We start from the raw sequence: 19,464 nt of genomic DNA on the forward strand, positions 1-19,464 counted from the left end.
CCCAATCCTCCACAGCTAACTTGCCCCTCATACCTTCGTAGTTTCCTTTGTTTACTTTTAAGACTCTAGTTTCTGATTGAACGACATCACTTTCAAACTTAATGTAAAATTCTATCACATCATCATCACTCTTCCCTAATGACTCCTTTGCATCAAGATTTTTAATTAGCCCTTTCTCATTGCACATTACTAAATCTAAAATATCCTGTTCTCTAGTTCGTTAGGGGGGAATTAAATATATATATATATTAAAAAAGATAATACAGTAAGAATTTACTGAAAAACCCCTAAAATCTCCAGGCAGACATGGCTCCTAAACATATTAAGAGTTGAAGATTACCAGATGAACATTGCACAGCCTTGAGAGTCAGACTGGAGACAAATGTATGACATAACTTAGATTGAGTGTACTCCCCTCTCACATAGGGAAGGGGCAGATGGTTTTAGCTTAGATATGGGAAGATGAACAATGGACAAAGAGGGGGCTCTGATGAAACACAAACAGTCCTGAGTTGTAAGAACCAAGGTCTTTGCTTATGTGTTTTAATTCTGATTGGATAATATAATTACGTATAAATCCTTTAGAATAATTGGCTAGCAAAATCACATGTTTACGTACTCAATAGGATAGAGTTAGTATGGAATTGGTGTGTCGGTTACCGATTGGATGTATTCAAATGTACTCAAATGTGTTATGATAAGAAATGGTACGAAAATAGTGAAATGTAATCAATCAGGGAGCGGGGTCTTCATTCTTAGGAATGATTACAGCTCCCTTGCATATGCTTGAATAAAACTGGTTAAAAGGAAGCCTGAGTCTCTGTGGTCATTGCGGGATCAGAGGGTGTAACATCTCCTCTTCAGTTCCTCAATATACATTGCAGGAATTTGTCCTCACACCATTAGTACTAATTAGGTTTACCCAGTCTATATGTAGATTGAAGACCCCATGTCCCCCATGATTACTGTATTACCCTTATTACATGCACCTCTAATTTCCTGATTTATCCCATACCCTACATTATCACTACTGTCTGGTGACTTATAAACAACTCCCACCAATGTTTGCTGCTTCTTGCTGTTTCTTAGCTCCACCCAAACTGATTCCACATCTTGGTCTTCCAATCTAAGATCATCTCTCACAAATGCACTGATCTAATCCTTTATTAACAGCACTAACACACTTCCTTTTCCTTTTTGCCTATCCTTCCTAAATGCCAAATATCCTTGAATATTTAGTTCCCAGCTTTGGTCACCCTGCAGCATCTCTCTGTATTGGCAATTAGATCACACCCATTTATTTATATTTGTGCTATCAATACCTCCTACCTTGTTGAAAATGCTGCATACACTCAGATAGAGTGCCTTTAATTTTGTCTTTTTAATATTTTTCCATATTTTGACCCTATTCAATTCTGGCCTTCGTTTCTACCGCCTTCCAATTTTGCTTACTCCTTTTCTTCCACCCATTACAAGCTTTTTTTTCTATCCTATCTGAATTCCCCTTCAGGTCCCCAGGCCCCTACCAAGTTAGTTGAATCAATCACACCAAGGCAACATTAATACGTAGACCCCATTTATTACTTGTGCACAAGGGAGACAGCACACAAAAGAGTTACTGTACAGTCTCGTAACAGAATACACACAGACCTGTTAAAAGCATTTTTACAGCCAATCAGTAAATTTTGCACAAACCTATCCGCTTATTTGCAGAAGTTAACTGACCAATCCATATTTCAGTAAATTTTCAGTCCCAGCATAACAGATATAGTGCTTACGCAAATGCTTATCACAATCCTGATTACATTGGCCTGAGAAAGAACAAAATGGAATGTCTCAGGGCTCATCCTACAACTGTGGCCAGACAAGATGGTATTTTTCTCTTAGGCCTAGGCATATAATTCAACTTCTCCATTAACCCTTTTACAGTTTCTTGGAGGTTCCACCGAGATGACTAAGCCCTAGGGTTGGGTCACGGAGCACCAGTGTTAGGACCTTGTGTTTCAAGGACTCCTCAGTCCGCGGCAGCCCAATTTGGGCTTCCGGGGTTCATTGCCTTCATCTGCCTGTGGCTGACTCTTAGGGTAAGTCATCTATTTAAGTGTTTAGGAGATTAGTTGTTGCAGTCCGGGACTGCTTTGGCCAGAATATACTCAGGATTGGAGCCCTGGAGTTTAGTTTCAGAGTGTACTCAGGATTGGAGCCCTGGAGTTTAGTTTTAGAGTGTACTCAGGATTGGAGCCCTGGAGTTTAGTTTTAGAGTGTACTCAGGATTGGAGCCCTGGAGTTTAGTTTTAGAGTGTACTCAGGGTTGGAGCCCTGGAGTTTAGTTTCAGAGTGTACTCAGGATTGGAGCCCTGGAGTTTAGTTTTAGAGTGTACTCAGGATTGGAGCCCTGGAGTTTAGTTTTAGAGTGTACTCAGGATTGGAGCCCTGGAGTTTAGTTTTAGAGTGTACTCAGGGTTGGAGCCCTGGAGTTTAGTTTTAGAGTGTACTCAGGGTTGGAGCCCTGGAGTTTAGTTTTAGAGTGCACACGGGGTTGGAGCTCCTGGAGTTTAGATTTAGTTTTGGTGTATACTCGGGGTTGGAGCCCCTGGAGTTGGTAATGGGTGTGTGGGTGCGTGTTTGCGGCTCGGGGTCCGGGACCCCTTGAGCATGCGAGTGGACTGATTGGTGAAAGTACCTTAGTAGTAGATTGGGGGTCGAGGACCCGCCAAGGACTGGCCTTTTTAAGTTATTAGATAAAGAATGGGTAATATGGCATCAAAGAAACCCCATTTATTTGGTTTCCCCTCCAAAGGAACCCCAAATGCTTATATGTATGTCCATTATGGACCCGAAAGGTCCACTACTGAATTTTCTATAACTTTAAAAAAATGAATTGATCCAAGTTACAAGAGCTGTTTGTACTAAAGAGAGAGAGAGAGAGAGAGAGGGTACCCCTAGGGGGTTAATGAGCAATTGACAAGCAGCAGCAGAGAAAATGTGAGCTCTCGTCAGTTTGAAGGTCCCTATAGGTGGAGCCTTCAAGACCCCTTTATTCCCCCCACTGCTAATTGAAGATTTGTTTAGAGTTAAGTTCAATATTATAGGAATATAAATACATACCTTTATATATGTATTTGTTTGTGTGCAATGAAGCATTTGTTTGTGAGCCATATGTTTTTTCTTCTCTGAATTGTCTTTTGTGTGAGTAGTTGAGCACTTGAGTCAAAAGCCCCATATTAGATTAAAGGAAAAGTTTATTCAAACATTCCAAAGTTTTGAGTATAAGGTTTGAGTTGAGATTTCTGGCAAAAATCGTAATTTGAAGGTTGTGTAAAGATAAAACAGGGCTTGCCTTTGTTTGAGATGAACCAACCCTTGTACCACCCCTTGCAGACTAGTAGGGAATAACCCTCATCATCAGCTTCGAAGCTGATTGGGATTAATACATATGAGTTGGTATTCTAAAATTCGGAGGACAAAAAAAGATTACATGAAATTCAAAAGGATTCTAGGAAAACCAAAAGACATAAACACAAGGTCTAGGTGGTTCCAATGGATAAAAAGGGGTTTCTTATGAAGAGATGAATTAAATATTAAAGGAAACCTGCTTTCCAACAGCACTGTAATTTGAATTTGGGACAATCTTGAGATGTAAAGTGCAGTGTAATTTAACAGGTTACTTTTGAATCACTAGGATGCTATCTAAGATAAAGAATGTGTCGATAAACATACGGAAATTATAACTTGGATACAAATCATTATACATGAAAAAGAGGTTGTTTTAATTTTGATAGTGTAAATTACAGTTCTTACAAAGTTTAAAAATTTGAGGTTTGGTTCATGATAAAGTTCTCAAAAGGGAATTTTCATTTTAAAAGGTTTGACAACAATTGGCACTAATTCAAATGCTGCAAACTTTTGTATTTGTAAAGTCTGTTTCCAAAATATGAAGCTAAGCTCAAGACCTTGACAAAGTTTGGCAGAAATCCAATTTTTGGCTGAGTTAATGAATCTGGGATAATTCTAAAAGAAACGGGTGAGACACAATTTAGTGGGTTACTTTTGAGACAATAAAATGTTTGAGAAGAAGATAAGGAAGCAAAACATGTCAATACCTGATTTCTGTTTTTAAAACTGTTATGAGAATATTTTATTTATTTTAAAGTCTCTCCAAGCAACCTGAACAAGATGGTAGCTGTTGCATGTGTAAAATGGTATGAGGCAAGTAGGAGAATGAGTTAGGGCAAGAGGACATAATGTACAAACTGTTTTAAGGGAAATTAATTTGATAATCTGGCCATCAACTGAGGCATTGGAACTGCCTAAAGAGTAAGGAAACATTTTAAACGATCAAGACAATAAAGAAACTGACTTCAAGAGAATCAAGATAATCGTGGTCAGGAAGTCCAACATGCGCACCATTCTTTGGGTAAAAATGTTTCTTCTAAACTCCCTATTGGATTTCTCGATGACTGTCCTATATTGATGCCCTCTGGATTTCTCGATGACTGTCCTATATTGATGCCCTCTAGTTGTGCTCTTCCCCATAATTGGAAATATTCTCTTTGCATCCACTCCATTAAAACCTTTCACAATTTTAAAGACCCCTATTAGGTCACACCTCAGCCTTTCTTTTTTCCAGAGAAAAGAAGTCCAGTCTGTTCATCCTTTCCTGATATGCATACCAACACATTTCAGGTATCATCCTTGTAAGCCTTGTAAATTTTCTCTGCACCCTCTCCAGTGCCTCTATATCCTTTTCATATGGTTACTACCTTCAGGTGGTCATGGAATGATAGCTTGCAATCCAGCTTCACTCTGCATTGAGATTAGAATGGGTTCATGTTGCATAATATTGCTGCAGAAGGTTACTTTCAGGGTGTGCTTCAAATTCTTATTATCAAGATAGTGTGCAATGACAGTTGTTTTGTGGGGGTTTGTCCCCTGAGCTTCCGTTTTTGACAATGTTTGTCCATGACAATAATACTGTATAGTGAAAGCCTTTTAAAGAGAATGTCCCAATAGCAAGAGAATTGTTCATTTAATCATTCCAATTTAACAAATATAGTTATGTAAGTGAAGAAAGAGAATCAATCAAGTGTGAATATTTGATGAATGGGAATTGCAAATAGCTACCAAATACTGTATCATGCAGCTTACACAAACCATATAGCTGTATACTTTTCATTCACTTATTTCAATGCCAATTTTGAAAAGATATAATAATGAAAAATTAAAAGTACTCACCTTTGCTAATTGCTCCAGTGGAACTACCAAAAATGGCAATAAGAAAAACAAAATTGCTTAATTTCATTTTAGCAGAACAAAGGAGACTTTTGAATCTGTAGACTTCTGATGTATTATCTAAACACAGACTGGAACAAATTTGCTAAAGTTTTACTTTAAATGTCAATACCCAACTCCTTGTCTGTTTGGATAGTGACATTTAGGTTGAATGAACTCAAAATTAAGTCAACAATGTATGTTGTAGCTATTGGTAAATCTCAAATAAAATAAGCTTTACTTCCATGCCTGTATTGTAGTGGAAATGTTAATTTTAGTTACATGGTTTATAAAATGAATTTTCTTGATTAATTTTGGATTATGATATTTCAAATATATCTTTTTTCATTCTTGGATATGTATGGCATTGAAAAACATGTATTTACTGTCAATCCTTGGTTGCTCTGAGAAAATGGTAGGCCTTCCCTTTGAACCTCCTTGTGGTAATGGTGTTCCCACAGTGGTGTTAGGCACAAATTATAAAGGATATTGACACAGGGATGATGAAGAAATGGCAACATATATAAAAGTTGGGTTGGTGAGTGACTTAGAGAGGAAGTTAGCTTGGATTTGATGGTATTCCTATGACATTCTAACTCCACCTTCTTGGTGGTAGGAACTGCAGGGGAGAAAGATGCTGCTGAATACACTTAAGTTGCTGCAGTGACCCCTGTAAATCATACATACTGCAGCCACTATGTGTGTTGGTGGAGAGATGATCATTGCAATGACAAGAGAGCTGATCAAGCAAACTGCTCTGTCCTGGCTGGTGTTGAGCTGCTTGAATGTTACTGTTGCTGCACTTATCCAGGTGAATTATATGTATTTCATTGTATTCCTGTTTTGAACCTTACAGAAGGTGGTACAGATTTGAGGAGTCATTAGGTGAGCCATTCATCACAGAGTATCCAACCTCTGTCCTGTTCTTATAGTCATGGTGTTGATGTGGCTGGTCCAGTTATGCTTCTGGTCAACAGTGACTTTCAATATGTTGATAGTGAGGTATGTGTTTGTGTTAGTGCCATTGAAGGTTAACATGGAATGTGATCATTTGCCTCTGATGACCACAACCGTTTTCCTTCGTGTCAGGTATGACCCCAGCCACTAGAGGGTTTTCCATTTGACTCACACTGGCCTCAGTTTTTCTAGGTCTCCTTAAGGCCATATTTAATCGACTACAGTCTTGTTGTTGAGGGCAGCTACTCTCCTCTTTTCTAAATTTCAGTCCTTGAGTCCATGTCTGGATCAAGACCCTGTTGAGATCTGAGTAGAGAGTTGAATTGTAATGATGTAAATTTGTAACTGTTTTGGAGAAACAAAACCATTTCTAAGGTATTTAAAACTAAAATTTGGAATCCAAACATCTGAATTGGAAACTCAATAGATAGACACACTGAAAGTTGTGCTATTTAGCTAGACAAACCAGAAAAACCCCAGATTGGATCCATGTATATAATTATCTGGCCTTAGCCACATGCCCCCAGTTAAAGAGGAGTTAAATCAGCTAGTGTTTGCTACAACTAACTGCTATCTAGTGACTTCTAGAAAGCAGATGTCTGATGATGGCAGATGGCAGGCTTGAGCAAGTAGCTCATACGAAGGCATAAAACTGTGGATGCCAGAAATCTGAAATAAAAACAGAAAATGCTGGAAATACTCAGCAGGTCAGGCAGAATCTGTGGAAAGAGAAATAGAGTTAATATTTCAGGTTGATGAACTTCCATTGATATTTGATTGCTGATATTTGCTGTCTAGCCTCATGCTGATCAATGATCATGTATGAAAGATACCGCAGGACTGCTAAGACCCATTATATTATAGATTATTCACTTCCTTTGGATGAGGAAAAGAAAATGGATCGTTTATCATCAGAATAAGATTATGTACCGTAATAGCCACAAGATGTCAGTCTTCTTATGTTAAAACACAGAAGAATTCTGAGAGTACATGTTGAATCTCATTATACGAATGTAAGAAATAAGAGCAGGAGTAGGCCATTCGGCCTTTTGAGCCTGCTCAGCCGTTCAGTAAGATAGTGGCTGATCTTCTACCTCAACTCCACCAGCGCTATCCTCATTTCCTTAAATTCCCTGAGTATCAAAAAATCTATCCACCTCTGCCTCAAACACACTCAATATTCACAGCTTTCTGGTGTCAAGAATTGCAAAGATTCACAACTCTTTGGGAGAAGAAAGTTTTCCTCATTTCTCTCCTAAATAGCTGACCCTTTATTCTGAGACTGTGATCCCTAATTCTTATCTCCCCAGCCAAGAGTAATATCCTCCCTGAATCTACTCCGTCAAGGATCAAAATAACTTAATTTGTTTCAATGAGATCACCATTCATTTTCACGGTTGCCAGCTGTGATTAAATGTATTCCTGGAGGTTTAATCAAATGACGCTCCAGCCATTAGTCGGCCAACACATTTATCCTTGTGATGTAGTGCCTTCCTATGCCAACTGGTAAGCATAAGGACTCTTGACTTGATGCCTGACTGTCAACCAAACAGCAATTTTTTTTCCCATCTTCAATACTTTTATATCGTTGAAGAGAAATATTCAAAGAAAATGACCACAAAAAATAATCTTTTTTAATGCCCTGATTATTTTTCTCCAGGGTTGCACACAGCAGTTTCCTGGAGATTGATCTTCAATTCCTGAACACTCCAGGCCAATCCTGGAGGTTTAGCAACCCTACTCACTTCTATGAACCCTCGGGAATATAGGCCTAGTTTATTCAATTTCTCTTCATGGCACAATGCCCACAACCCAAGGAATCAGATTAGTGAACTTCATTACACTCTCTCTAAGACAAGTCTATCCTTTCTTGTGGAAGGAGACCAAACTGTATACAATAATCCAGGTGTGGTCTCACCAGAGCCCCGTATTATTATATATTATTATGTAAGACTTGTTTACTCTTGTACTCCAATCCCTTTGTGATAAACATAGCTTTTGTTTTCCTAATTGCTTTCTGTACCTGCATGTGCCACCGGGGAGGCAGTGGCTGCTGCCAGCAGGACCGGCACCAGAGTCTCAGGATTGCAGAGCAACCCAGGCAACAGGTAAGTAATGGGGGCGGGTGGAAAGGGGGTTTTGTGGGTTGGGGCTTATGGGATGTGGGTTGCAGGGGGTCAGCAGCAAGGACAGGGGGTGGCTCTCAGTGGGCCACTCTGCCTTTCCAATGTCCAGTCGCTGAGTGCCTTTGATCAAGGGGCCCCCTCTGTCCCCACCTGAGGTGACAAGATGGCCACATGATCTTAACTGCCACGCACAACACAAGGCGACGGCCCCAACCACCACTGGGCTAATACCAACAGCAGCAGGATGAAGCCTTTAAGTAGTCATTAATTGGTCACTTAAGGGCCTCAATTGGTGGTGGGCAGCAAGGTCTACCATGGGCCTTCTTGCACAGAACTTAAGTCTGGCAGAGGCGGGAACAGGGGCAGACTTACAATGAAATGTGCCATGCCGTGGCACAGGGCCCCCAAACCACAGGGGGGGCCCCAAAATGATGAGTGAGCGCTCAAGCACAGAGTTGCTGCAACTATGCAATGAAGACTGGTGCTGGTTCTGCTGAGATTCTCCCGAGAATATCAGTGCCATATGCATGGGGCGCTGGATATGGGGTGTTCAAATCCCCGAGTATCACACAGTTCCCAGTGTGTAAAACAGACCTGAGTGTGTTATGCTGCCCTGTATTAGAATGATCAGCTCTTTCAATACTGTCACAATGACTCCATTTCAATGAGAAGCAGTAACCCTTGCAAAAGTTCCTTTCAATACCCAGAACTAGAAATTGCAGTGGGATTTTATCCTTGTGAATGAAACTCCCCAACGCTAACTTCAGTAAATAAAATGCAGCAATTTCTTTAAAAAAAAATTAACATCTGTGAGTAGCAGTCTGCAAATAATGGTGCCCTCAAAATTCTCAGCAGGATTCTGTTTTAAACAGAGGTCTGAATCTCAGAATAGAGCCAGCAGTATACTGAGCACAGGATCTCACTGTATATCTCTCTCTATACCCTTAATCACTTGTCCCTTAGAGGCCCTAAGCACTCAAATGCAATCTCTCTGTGTTAAGGGGGACCGCAGACCCTGTTCCTTTCCCTCCCTTCCACTGTCCCTTTAAGACCCGTTGCCACCCAGTCCTGGGGTCGATCTTTCTTTTTTACTTGCAGGCATTAGTGACGGAGAAACTGTTGCTGATTTCTACAATTTCCGTCTGGGTGATGAGTTTGTATAGAGTGTCCCCGTTGTCATGTCCGTGATAATCCAAATCGGAAGGCAGAATATTCCTGGGATTGTTGCTTGGGAAAGAGAGCACCTTGAAGGAAGAAATAGGAGATTAATTGGGAATTAACTGAAAGCGGGAGAATTCCAATTTCAATCCATTGACCAAATGGTACTAAATCAAAATAATCACGTTTCGGGCAGAATATTGGAGTTGGCTGATAGAAAAATAAAAGCAACTTTTTATTTTTTACAAGGTGTGAATGTGATGATGAATGAAAGCGTTGAAGATGTGGACAGTATTTGTAACTCCTTACCGATTTGCAAGCTGCTGGGGAAAACTCCCAAAATACTTCCCAACAATTCTGAGCACAGGGTGGTGAGGGTGGATTGCTGCATTTCGCCTTTTGCGAGATGGGCTGATGAGTTCTCCCCACCGACTCTGCACCTACTCATTTCTTAGTGCTGCTTTGGATTGAGGAGGATTAGCTTCACTGCCAGCGTGTCCCCAGCACGGAGCTGCCTCACAAACACGTCCCCAGCGGAGAGCAAGAGAGCCTGAGCGTCCACAGTGCAGAGAGAACAACAAATTTCTCATTCCGGAAGGTTGTTCAACTAGTGCAGCATCAGCAGCAGCAATCTCAGATGGATCTCAGTGATCCCTCTGGATGTTCTGTGGCCCCAGCTTGGAGTGACCCCAGCTCAGAGTAGACCTGCTGACTGTTGAAGCTTTTAACCGGCAAATCGTGATCAGATGCTCCTGACTTTGAGACATGTGCAACATCACTTGGTTATCAATTTACTCAGAGAAGGACCATTTCCCCAGCGACTGGAAAGAGAGAAGCTGCTGCTGATGCTGCACTAGTTAAACAACCTTCCAGGGATTAAAGACATTTTATTATATATTTTTAAAAATCTTATTGCGGGTATTTGCCATGTAAAATCAATGAAGACTTGAATATTGTGCTTGTGGAACTGAGGTTATATGATAGTGTGAAGAAGTAGTTACCTAACTGTGAAGAAAAAGCCAGTGAAATAACCAATGCCCCATAGTTTTGGGTTGTCTATTGGGCGGGGCAAGGGGGTTCCAGGCAGTCCCAGTGTGGGGGGGTAGGGGGACCCAAAAATGAAGCTATGCACAGGGCTCCACTAACTGTAAATCTTTCGCTGTGCGGGAAGGTAACAGGGCTCAGGTACGCCACCATCCTGCCTGTTTAAAGGCCGTTCCCACCTCCAAGCTCACTACAGTGAGAGCAGAAGATTCTGCCCACTACATGTCATAAATAATTATATATAATAATATATCAATCACTAAAAGTTGCCGTCACATGTTAGCAAGGCCACAAAAAAAGCATAGCAAGCACTAGATTTTATTTCTAGAAAGATAGAATTGAAAGGTAGGGAAGTAATACTAAACCTGTATCAAACCTTGGTTACACCACACTTACTGAATGTAGTTCTGGTCACCATATTATAAAAAGAATGTGGAGGCATAGAGAGGGTGCATAGCAGATTTACAAGGATGATGCCATAAATGTGTGTGTGTTACATATCAGGAAAGGATTGATAGGCTGGGCCTCTTTTCTCTTGTAAAAAGAAGATAGAAAGGTGACCTAACAGGGGTCTTTAAAAGTCTGAAAGGTTTTGATAGAGTGGTAAGGTATGATTCTGTGACGATGACTATGGGCAGAATTTTGCCCTTGGATGGCGTGTGGGCCCCACCGGCTCGGCAGTGGGTGGACAGCCGACCCCCACCACCGAAACGGGGCCCGTCGCCATTTTGAGTGGCCTGCCCGACAGGAAGCTAGATGGATTCCCCATCTGTCAAAGTGCGCTTTTTCGTACATCTCCTGAGGCAAAGTACAGGTTAGACAGACAGGTCTTTAATTATCTTAACTAGCCAGTCAATGACCTCAATTGGCCATTGACAGGTCGGCGGGCGGACAGCTGATTTCGCTGTCCGCCTGCCTTCCTAAAAAAATGTAGATGGCCCGGGATGATGTTGGGTTGCTGTCGGTCTGTGGTCACATGTAGGCCAAGTAACGGAAGGAAATTAGTGAACCATATAGGTATTCATAGTCATCATTAGACTTTTAATTCCAGATTTTTATTGAATTCAAATTCCACCATCTGTCGTGGGGGAATTTGAACCCTGGTCCCCAGAGCATTACCCTGGGTCTCTGGATTACTAGTCCAGCAACAATACCACTACACCATCACCTCCCCCTGACTGGACAAATCAGATTGGCAGGGTTAACATGGAAGACGAATTTGTAGAGTGCATCAGGGATTGTTTCTTAGAGCAATACATTGCAGAACCTACCCAGGAACAGGCTATTTTAGATCTAGTAATGTATAATGAGGCAGTTCAAACATGAACAAAAGAGCTGAACTCCCGAGATGAGGTGAAAGTGACTGCCCTTGACATCAAGGCCACATTTGACAGAGTGTGGCAATAAGGAGCCCTAGCGAATCTGGAGTCATTGGGAATCAGGGGGGAAACTCTCCACTGGTTGGAGTCATATCTAGCACAAAGGAAGATGGTTATGGTTGTTTGAGGTCAGTCATCTCAGCTGCAGGACATCACTGCAGGAGTTCCTCAGGCCAACCATCTTCAGCTGCTTCATCAATGACCTTCCTTCCATCATAAGGTCAGAAGCGAGGATGTTCGCTGATGATTGCATAATGTTCAGCACCATTCGCGACTCCTCAGATACTGAAGCAGTCCATGCTACAAATGCAGCATGACCTGGACAATATCCAGGCTTGGGCTGACAAGCGGCAAGTAACATTCATGCCACACAAATGTCTGGCAATGACCATCTCCAACAAGAGAGAGAATCCAACCATCGCCCCTTGATGTTCAATGGCATTACCGTCACTGAATACCCCACTATCAGCATCCTGGTGGTTAACTTTGACCAGAAACCGAACTGAACTAGCCATATAAATACTCTGGCTACAAGAACAGGTCAGAGGCTAGGAATCGTGTGATGAATAACCCACCTTCTGACTCCCCAAAGCATGTCTACCATCTACAAGGCACAAGTCAGCAGTGTGATGGAATACTCCCCACTTGCCTGGATGAGTGCAACTCCAACAATACTCAGGAAGCTTGACACCATCCAGGACAAAGCAGCCCGCTTGATTGGCGCCACATCCACAAACATTCATTCCCTCCACCACTGACGCACAGTAGCAGCAGTGAGTACCATCTGTAAGATACACTGCAGGAATTCACCAAGGCTCCTACGTCAGCACCTTCCAAACCCACGACCACTACCATCTAGAAGGACAAGGGCAGCAGATAAATGGGAATGCCGTGACCTGGAAGTTCCCCTCCAAGTCACTCACCATCCTGACTTGGAAATATATCGCCGTTCCTTCTCTGTCACTGGATCAACATCCTGGAACTCCCTTCTTAACAGCACAGTGGGTGTACCTACACCATATGGACTGCAGCTCACCACCACCTTTTCAAGAGAAACTGGGGATGGGCAATAAATGCTGGCCCAGCCAGCAAAGCCCACATCCCGTGAATGAATATATAAAAAAACAATGCAGATTAAAATCACCCTTGACAATTGTAGCATCCTTCTTACATGCCTCCATTATTTCCCGATTTATACTTAGTCCTACAGTGAGGCAACTCTTCGGGGAACTATAGACAACTCTCACTCGTGACTTCTTCTCCTTGCTATTCCTTATTTCCACCCAAACTGATTCCACATCATGATCTATTGCACCTATATCACTACTCACCACCGCATTGATACCTTCCTTTATTAACAAAGTTACCCCACCTCCTTTTCCTTTTTGCCTATTTTTTCGGAACGTCGAATACCCTTGAATATTGATTTCCCAGTCTTTGTCATCTTGTAACCACATCTCTGTAATGGCTATCAAGTCATATTCATTTATTTCTATTTGTGCTGTCAACTCATCTATCTTGTTACGAATGCTGCGTGCATCCAGATCAAGAACCTTAAGCTTTGACTTTTTACCATTATTGCTCATTCTGGTTCAGATCTCTGCTGCACTCTTCTGCTTATATTTTCTGCCTCTTCCTGTCACACTTTGATTGTCGTTCACCTTTTCACTACCCTGCACCTCTGCTCTCTCGTTTCTTTGTAATTTTTTAAACTTCCCTTCAATTGAAACCTCCCCCCACTAATTAGCCTGTTTCTGTGGTATATCCTAAGTAATCTTTAACTGGATAAGTAGATGTAAAAGGTTTCTCCCGAGTCTGAATTGGTCCTATATTCTGTCTATTTTTCTCTTTCTCTCTACCAAGTTTAATTTCTATTATTGCCACATAAACCTTCCTTCAGATCTATATGACATCAGAAGATAACAAAATTCAATTTCCATAGCATGGGAGTCATTTTCAATCTTTACCAAGTAAAATGGCTGCCAATGCCATCTTCATGCTGCCAATGCCATCTCCATGCAAACCTATTTGACCTATTCAAAAGGTGTTCAGAATAAATTTATTTCTAGCAATGCAAGTTTTATTGTAGTTTTCCCTTCAGGAAATATTTGGCAAATGAAGGCATTTAGATAGCATCTTCCACAATCTCAAGATGTGCCAAAGTACATTACAGATAATTAAGTACTTTTGAAGTGCACTTTTGTAATGTAGGGAAACAGGATAGCCAATTTGTAAGCAGCAAGGTCCTACAAACAGCAATGAAATAACTGACCTGATATATGTTTTATTACAAACATGAGGTTTTATACGATTGTTACAATTTGGGACTGCATCTTTAATTTAGGGTCAAATGAAGGGGGTTACATGACCTTTTCTGAATTGTTTCTATAAACAGGCCTTGGTTAAAGATTAAAAGGAGGCCCAGATTATTTGCTGTAAATGTGTAAGATGTTCACATTTGGAGACAATGACAGCAGCATCTGTGTTTTCAGTTAGACTGCTAGTCCTGTGAAGATGTCGAAAATATTGGGTTGCAAACAGTTATGCTTTAAACTGTCCATTTACTTCCAAGATAAAAGAGAGTTTGGGTTTCTACCAGGATACAAGGTTCATATGATTCACATTGCCACGGAGATTTGAGAAGGGAAGGGTTTTCTAAAGATATTCCTGAAACAGATAAGTTGATCTGCCAGGATCTGGGAGATAGGGAGCAACTAGAGCCAGAAAGTCTCTATGGTTCACCATGCAGGAATGTGGGTGGGAGCTCATACTAAGATTGAAAAGACCAACTTTGTGAGGACCTGAAAGTTGGAAGATTTCCTTAGCTTGCATTAGAGGGAGAATCGCCAGTAAAAAGCCCTCACCATGAAAGACAGCTCTGGGGTTAAAAATTACCAGGCTGGGAAAGGAAAGGAATGGAAATAAACCTTCAACTAAGCCTGGGGAAATCAAATGGCTGCTTAAGGGACAGAGTAAAGTATATCCGTGAAGTGAGTTTTTTGGTTTTGTTGAAAGTAAAAGGAGAAAACTCTGTTCTAAAGTTTAAAGTATAAGTTGCCTACAAAAATAGGCAATAGTACTTTTAGTCTAGTTCTCACAGTAAAAGTCTTAAAACGTGAAATCTCGTCGAGTCATCATTTCAACCATCAACTGGATGTTTGAATTTGTCTTTTTAAAAGTTAATGGTTTCTCTAGAGGTTGTAACCATTTTCCATACTTTGATTGAGGGATGAATTTAGCCAAAACACCAAGAAAATTGCCCTGTTTTATATATAAAAGACTCCACACTATTTTCTAAAGTTTTGTTCCCTCCGTTCTTGTCCTGACATTTTGCTAGGGTACAGTTTCACAGACACTGGGCATCTATCGAGACCTTGCCCCACATGTTATTGTTCATACCTAAGCAGTGGCTGTAATTCTTCAGGAAAGTTTTTGACCACAAGAACAATATTCCTGTGTCTTTCAGGTTTCTGTCCATATGCATTCCGAACAGAAGTCTCTAATAGGAAAGCCTTAGTTTATTTCCTCTCCCTCAGCTTGGGATACTGAGAGTCCTACCACCATCCGAATGAAGATTAACTAACTCAACAAACTCTCCCACAGTCTCCCAAAATGAGGAAGACACTTGCCACAGATTACAGCTCATGGTAAGAGCTTGTGTGTGGAGTCTTTTAACGTGGGAGGCTATTGCGCTGCAGCTACCACATGGTTCTGGCTGACCAGGAAACTCTCCTGCTGCACTCACTGCCTGCCATAGATGTATCAGAAGGATTTTACAAGTTGATAATCAACTTGTTTGTTCATGTTGGGTGGAATTTTCCATTCCAGGGTGAACTCTTGTGGCAAAACGGGGAGTGTTTCCCACCAGCGAGGCCAGTGGGAATTCATGCAGTATCGCAGGACATGGCTTGCGCCATGCCATCCTATCTAGGTGCCATTTTTAAAAGGCGTCAGACATCAACTGACCCACCATTGAACATAGAAGATAGATCTCCCAAACATAGAAGATGGATCTCCTAGAACCTGGATCTGGTAGATGCTTCACCCACCCACTACTGTTTGTTCCAGGATCCACGGCCACTGGATGCCTCCATCTCGATTTTTTTTCAGGTAAGTCCTGACACCTCCACACCACGTTGGTCCAGACATGTTCTGGACAGGCGTGAGATCCTGCTGGCTGCGCAGACGATCAGGCAGGGGGGCACGATCCTGGTTGGGCCTTCATTTGCATTCCATTAAGTGTGGGAGTGGAAGATCCTGCCGTCATTTTACACCAGTGGGAAATTGATTTTTCAGCTCCTGCTGCATTGTACCCCCACCACACCTCCACCACACCCCGCCCACCATTAAACCCGCCATGGTGGGGTGGACAACTGGAAAATTCTGCCCGTTATGAAGGCACCTTCCATGGTGGCCATTAAGTCCTGGTGTGGTACTCAAACCCGGAGCTTCTGGTTCAGAGGTAGGGACACTCTGCCACCGGGCTTCCTGACTCAACAAACCAGCTTAACATGAGCTGGTGATCAAATGTATCATATTTATCTATATCAATTAATCTCTAAGGTTATTGCTATAAATACACAAGTTCTTTTGTGCAATCATTGATTATCAATAGAACTATCTGCCAGTATGACACCTGCAACAGTCTTTCTTCAATTTCACAGCATCTGCCTAAAGGTGCTTTAAAAATACAGGAGGATCAGCAGCAGATAAGGGGATATGTCAGTCACCGAAGGTAGATGCTGTCCATAGGATAAGCACGGACACATCCTATGGTCTTGCAGAAGAACTTAGGTGCTCTTTTGGCTCATCGCTGGGTTACAGGTGACAGATTCCCTTGGGACCTCACCAAATGTCATAGCGCATGTATGAGCACAGATCATGATTGTTATGAATTATTTTCTTATAGGGAGCAGCACAACCAAGCCTGATCATGTTCTCATCCAGCTTCCACATGCATGTACTACTAAAAGCAATGTCTTTATAGTGGCCATAAGTGGAACCTTTGTTGCTTTTCCTCACCTTTACCTGAGGTGCTAAGGCCATACTAAAGATCTTGTCATTTTCCACATCCAATGCATTCATCCTGGAAGCCATAACCATTTATAAAGGCTTGCTGAGGTACAAGGCATCCAATGCTGTGGAATCATCTCTACAACACAGTGTACTACACAGTTCAGAGGTGTTTCAGAGATACAAAAATGTCTGCAAAAGCAGGCAGGGGAATGTGTTAGCCACACAAAGTGCTAGCGAATCACCTCTGTTGGAACTGTAATTCTTCCTGGGATGTTTAGTCCAACAGTGTTCTTTTATTTGAGGGCCTATGATGACTTTATAAAGTTCATGTGAAGGGGACATCTTGCCTGGTGCCAATAGCAAAAGCACATTTATTTCCTCCACATATATGACACACACATAACAATTGTACAAGTGTGTTTTCAGAATATTGCACTATTGTATTGCGATGAACAGTAAGTTTGCACAAAAAGCAGCGTATAACATGCCTGACATTCAACAGTCTTCGTTTACAATGTCTTCATTTACACAAATACAACATACAAACTCTTTTATGAACATATTTTGTATGGGAGTAGAACATTGGCTCTTCTGTACTGGTTCATTTTTAGACTTGGCGCAGAATTTTCTGCCTGTCAGGTGGGCGGGCTTGACCCAATCTCCGGTGGGTGGGGAGCCGATCCCCGCTGGAGAAGCGGGACCCGCCGCCATTTTACGTGGGCGGGCCAATTAAGGCCTGCCCAGCGTGACGTCCGGCGGGAAGCGCTATGCGCTTCCTGTGCGGGTGGGGGTGGGATTCCCCAAAAGCGAGAGTGCGCTCTTCTGCACATGCGCACGAAAGAGCGCACATCTCCCTGAGGCTAAGTGCTGCCTCAGGGAGATCGCTGACAGTTCTAAAAATATTAAAAATAGAAAAAGAAAATCCTTAACATGTCCCCCTTTTGTGACAATGTTACATGAGATGGGACATGTTCATAAATTACAGTTAAACTTTATCAAACTTTTTAAAACCCTGCATGAAACCTCATCCTGCCGGTTGATGAGGTTTCATGTTTTTTCTATTTGCCGCTGGGGCTCCTGGCTTGCCCGCTGACCTTAAGGTTGGACGGGCAGGTCCTTTAATTGTATAAATGATCTTGTCAATGGCCTCAATTGGCCATTGACAGGTCGGCAGGTGCACAGCTGATTTTGCTGTGCCCCCACCTTCCTGAAAATTTAAATGGGGTGGGATGATGTCGGGGGTTCCGCCCGACATCATCCCACGTCATTTTACACATCGGCGAGTGGGCCCCGCCCCCGCTCGCCGACGGCAAAATTCTGCCCTTGGTGTGCATATGACAATGTTTAGTTTGGTGCTATTTTCAGCATACTGATATGATCAGATGAATTAGGAGCAAGAGTAGGCCAATCGGCCCCTCGAGCCTGCTCCACCATTCAACAAGATCATGGCTGATTTGATTGTAACTTCCGTGTACCCCTGATAATCTTTCACCCCCTTGTTTATCCAGAATCTATCTACCTCTGCCTTAAGAATATTCAAAGACTCCCTTCCATTGCTTACGAGAGAAAAAAAAATTCCCCTCATCTCTGTCTTAAATGGGCGACTCCTTATTTTTAAACAGTGAGTTCTTTCTGGACTCTCCCAAAGAGGAAACATCCTCTCCACATCCACCCTGTCAAGACCCTTCAGCATCTTAAAGGTTTCAATCATGTCGCCTCTTACTCTTCTAAACTCCAGCAGGTATAAGCCTAGCCTGTCCAACCTTTCTTCATAAGACAACCCGCCCATTCCTGATATTAGTCTAGTGATCTTCTCTGAACTGCTTGCAACATGTTTACATCAATTTCCTGTGCTTTGTTTTAATAAAAAAACCAACAATTTTCATATGTTAATTAATTACTTGAAACATTTTAAACAGGAATTGATCCGAATTCACTCAACAGTATGCTAAAGTAACGCACAACCCCCACCATCACCATATCTCCAGGTGATCATACGATATAACTCATTGGCATTTGTAGTGTTACTGAATCTAAATGAATCCATTCTAAATAACTGTCTTAATTGATCCACTCATCAACATAATATGTTAATGTACACAGTAAACTTATGTCGGCATTTGTGAATTTGTATAAATACCAACCAAACGAAATTTGATGTCTAGACAATCTTTCCCACATAACAGTAAATCAGCACAAGGAGTACAAACAGGCAGAAAAACAATGCTAATATTCCAATTCCAGGATAATTTCCCTGTTCTTGTTTTAATGTGGCAGTTTAACTGCTACCTGATCAAAGACCTAATCTCTCTTAAAGCCAGCGACTTAAATGGAAAGTACATGATCATGGCCAGTTATTTTGCAATATAAATGCAAAGATTAACTTTGCCAAAGATGTCCTGTAATTCTCAGGACTGTTATGTTATAGCTTTAGTAAATCTGAAACCAGGTTATTGTTCTGTTTGTAGCAATTATACAGGCCATTGTATTATTCTTGGCTGAGTATAAATTCT

General features: G+C 41.7%; 1 protein-coding gene and 1 long non-coding RNA gene across 2 annotated transcripts in view; both read right to left on the reverse strand.

Annotated features, from left to right (window-relative positions):
• The window catches only part of LOC144692652 (complement factor H-like), a 137,469-nt gene extending 132,079 nt beyond the window's left edge, over positions 1 to 5,390 (reverse strand). The window contains exon 1 of the mRNA XM_078561728.1: positions 5,236 to 5,390. Coding sequence (XP_078417854.1) covers positions 5,236 to 5,302 — 67 coding nt within the window. The 5' untranslated portion in view covers positions 5,303 to 5,390. The remainder of the gene's footprint in view (positions 1 to 5,235) is intronic.
• The window catches only part of LOC144692655 (uncharacterized), a 169,190-nt gene that overhangs the window by 134,835 nt on the left and 14,891 nt on the right, over positions 1 to 19,464 (reverse strand). The window lies entirely within an intron of this gene.

Source organism: Cetorhinus maximus, chromosome 17 (assembly GCF_964194155.1).
Source record: "Cetorhinus maximus chromosome 17, sCetMax3.hap1.1, whole genome shotgun sequence".
NCBI lineage: Eukaryota > Metazoa > Chordata > Chondrichthyes > Lamniformes > Cetorhinidae > Cetorhinus > Cetorhinus maximus.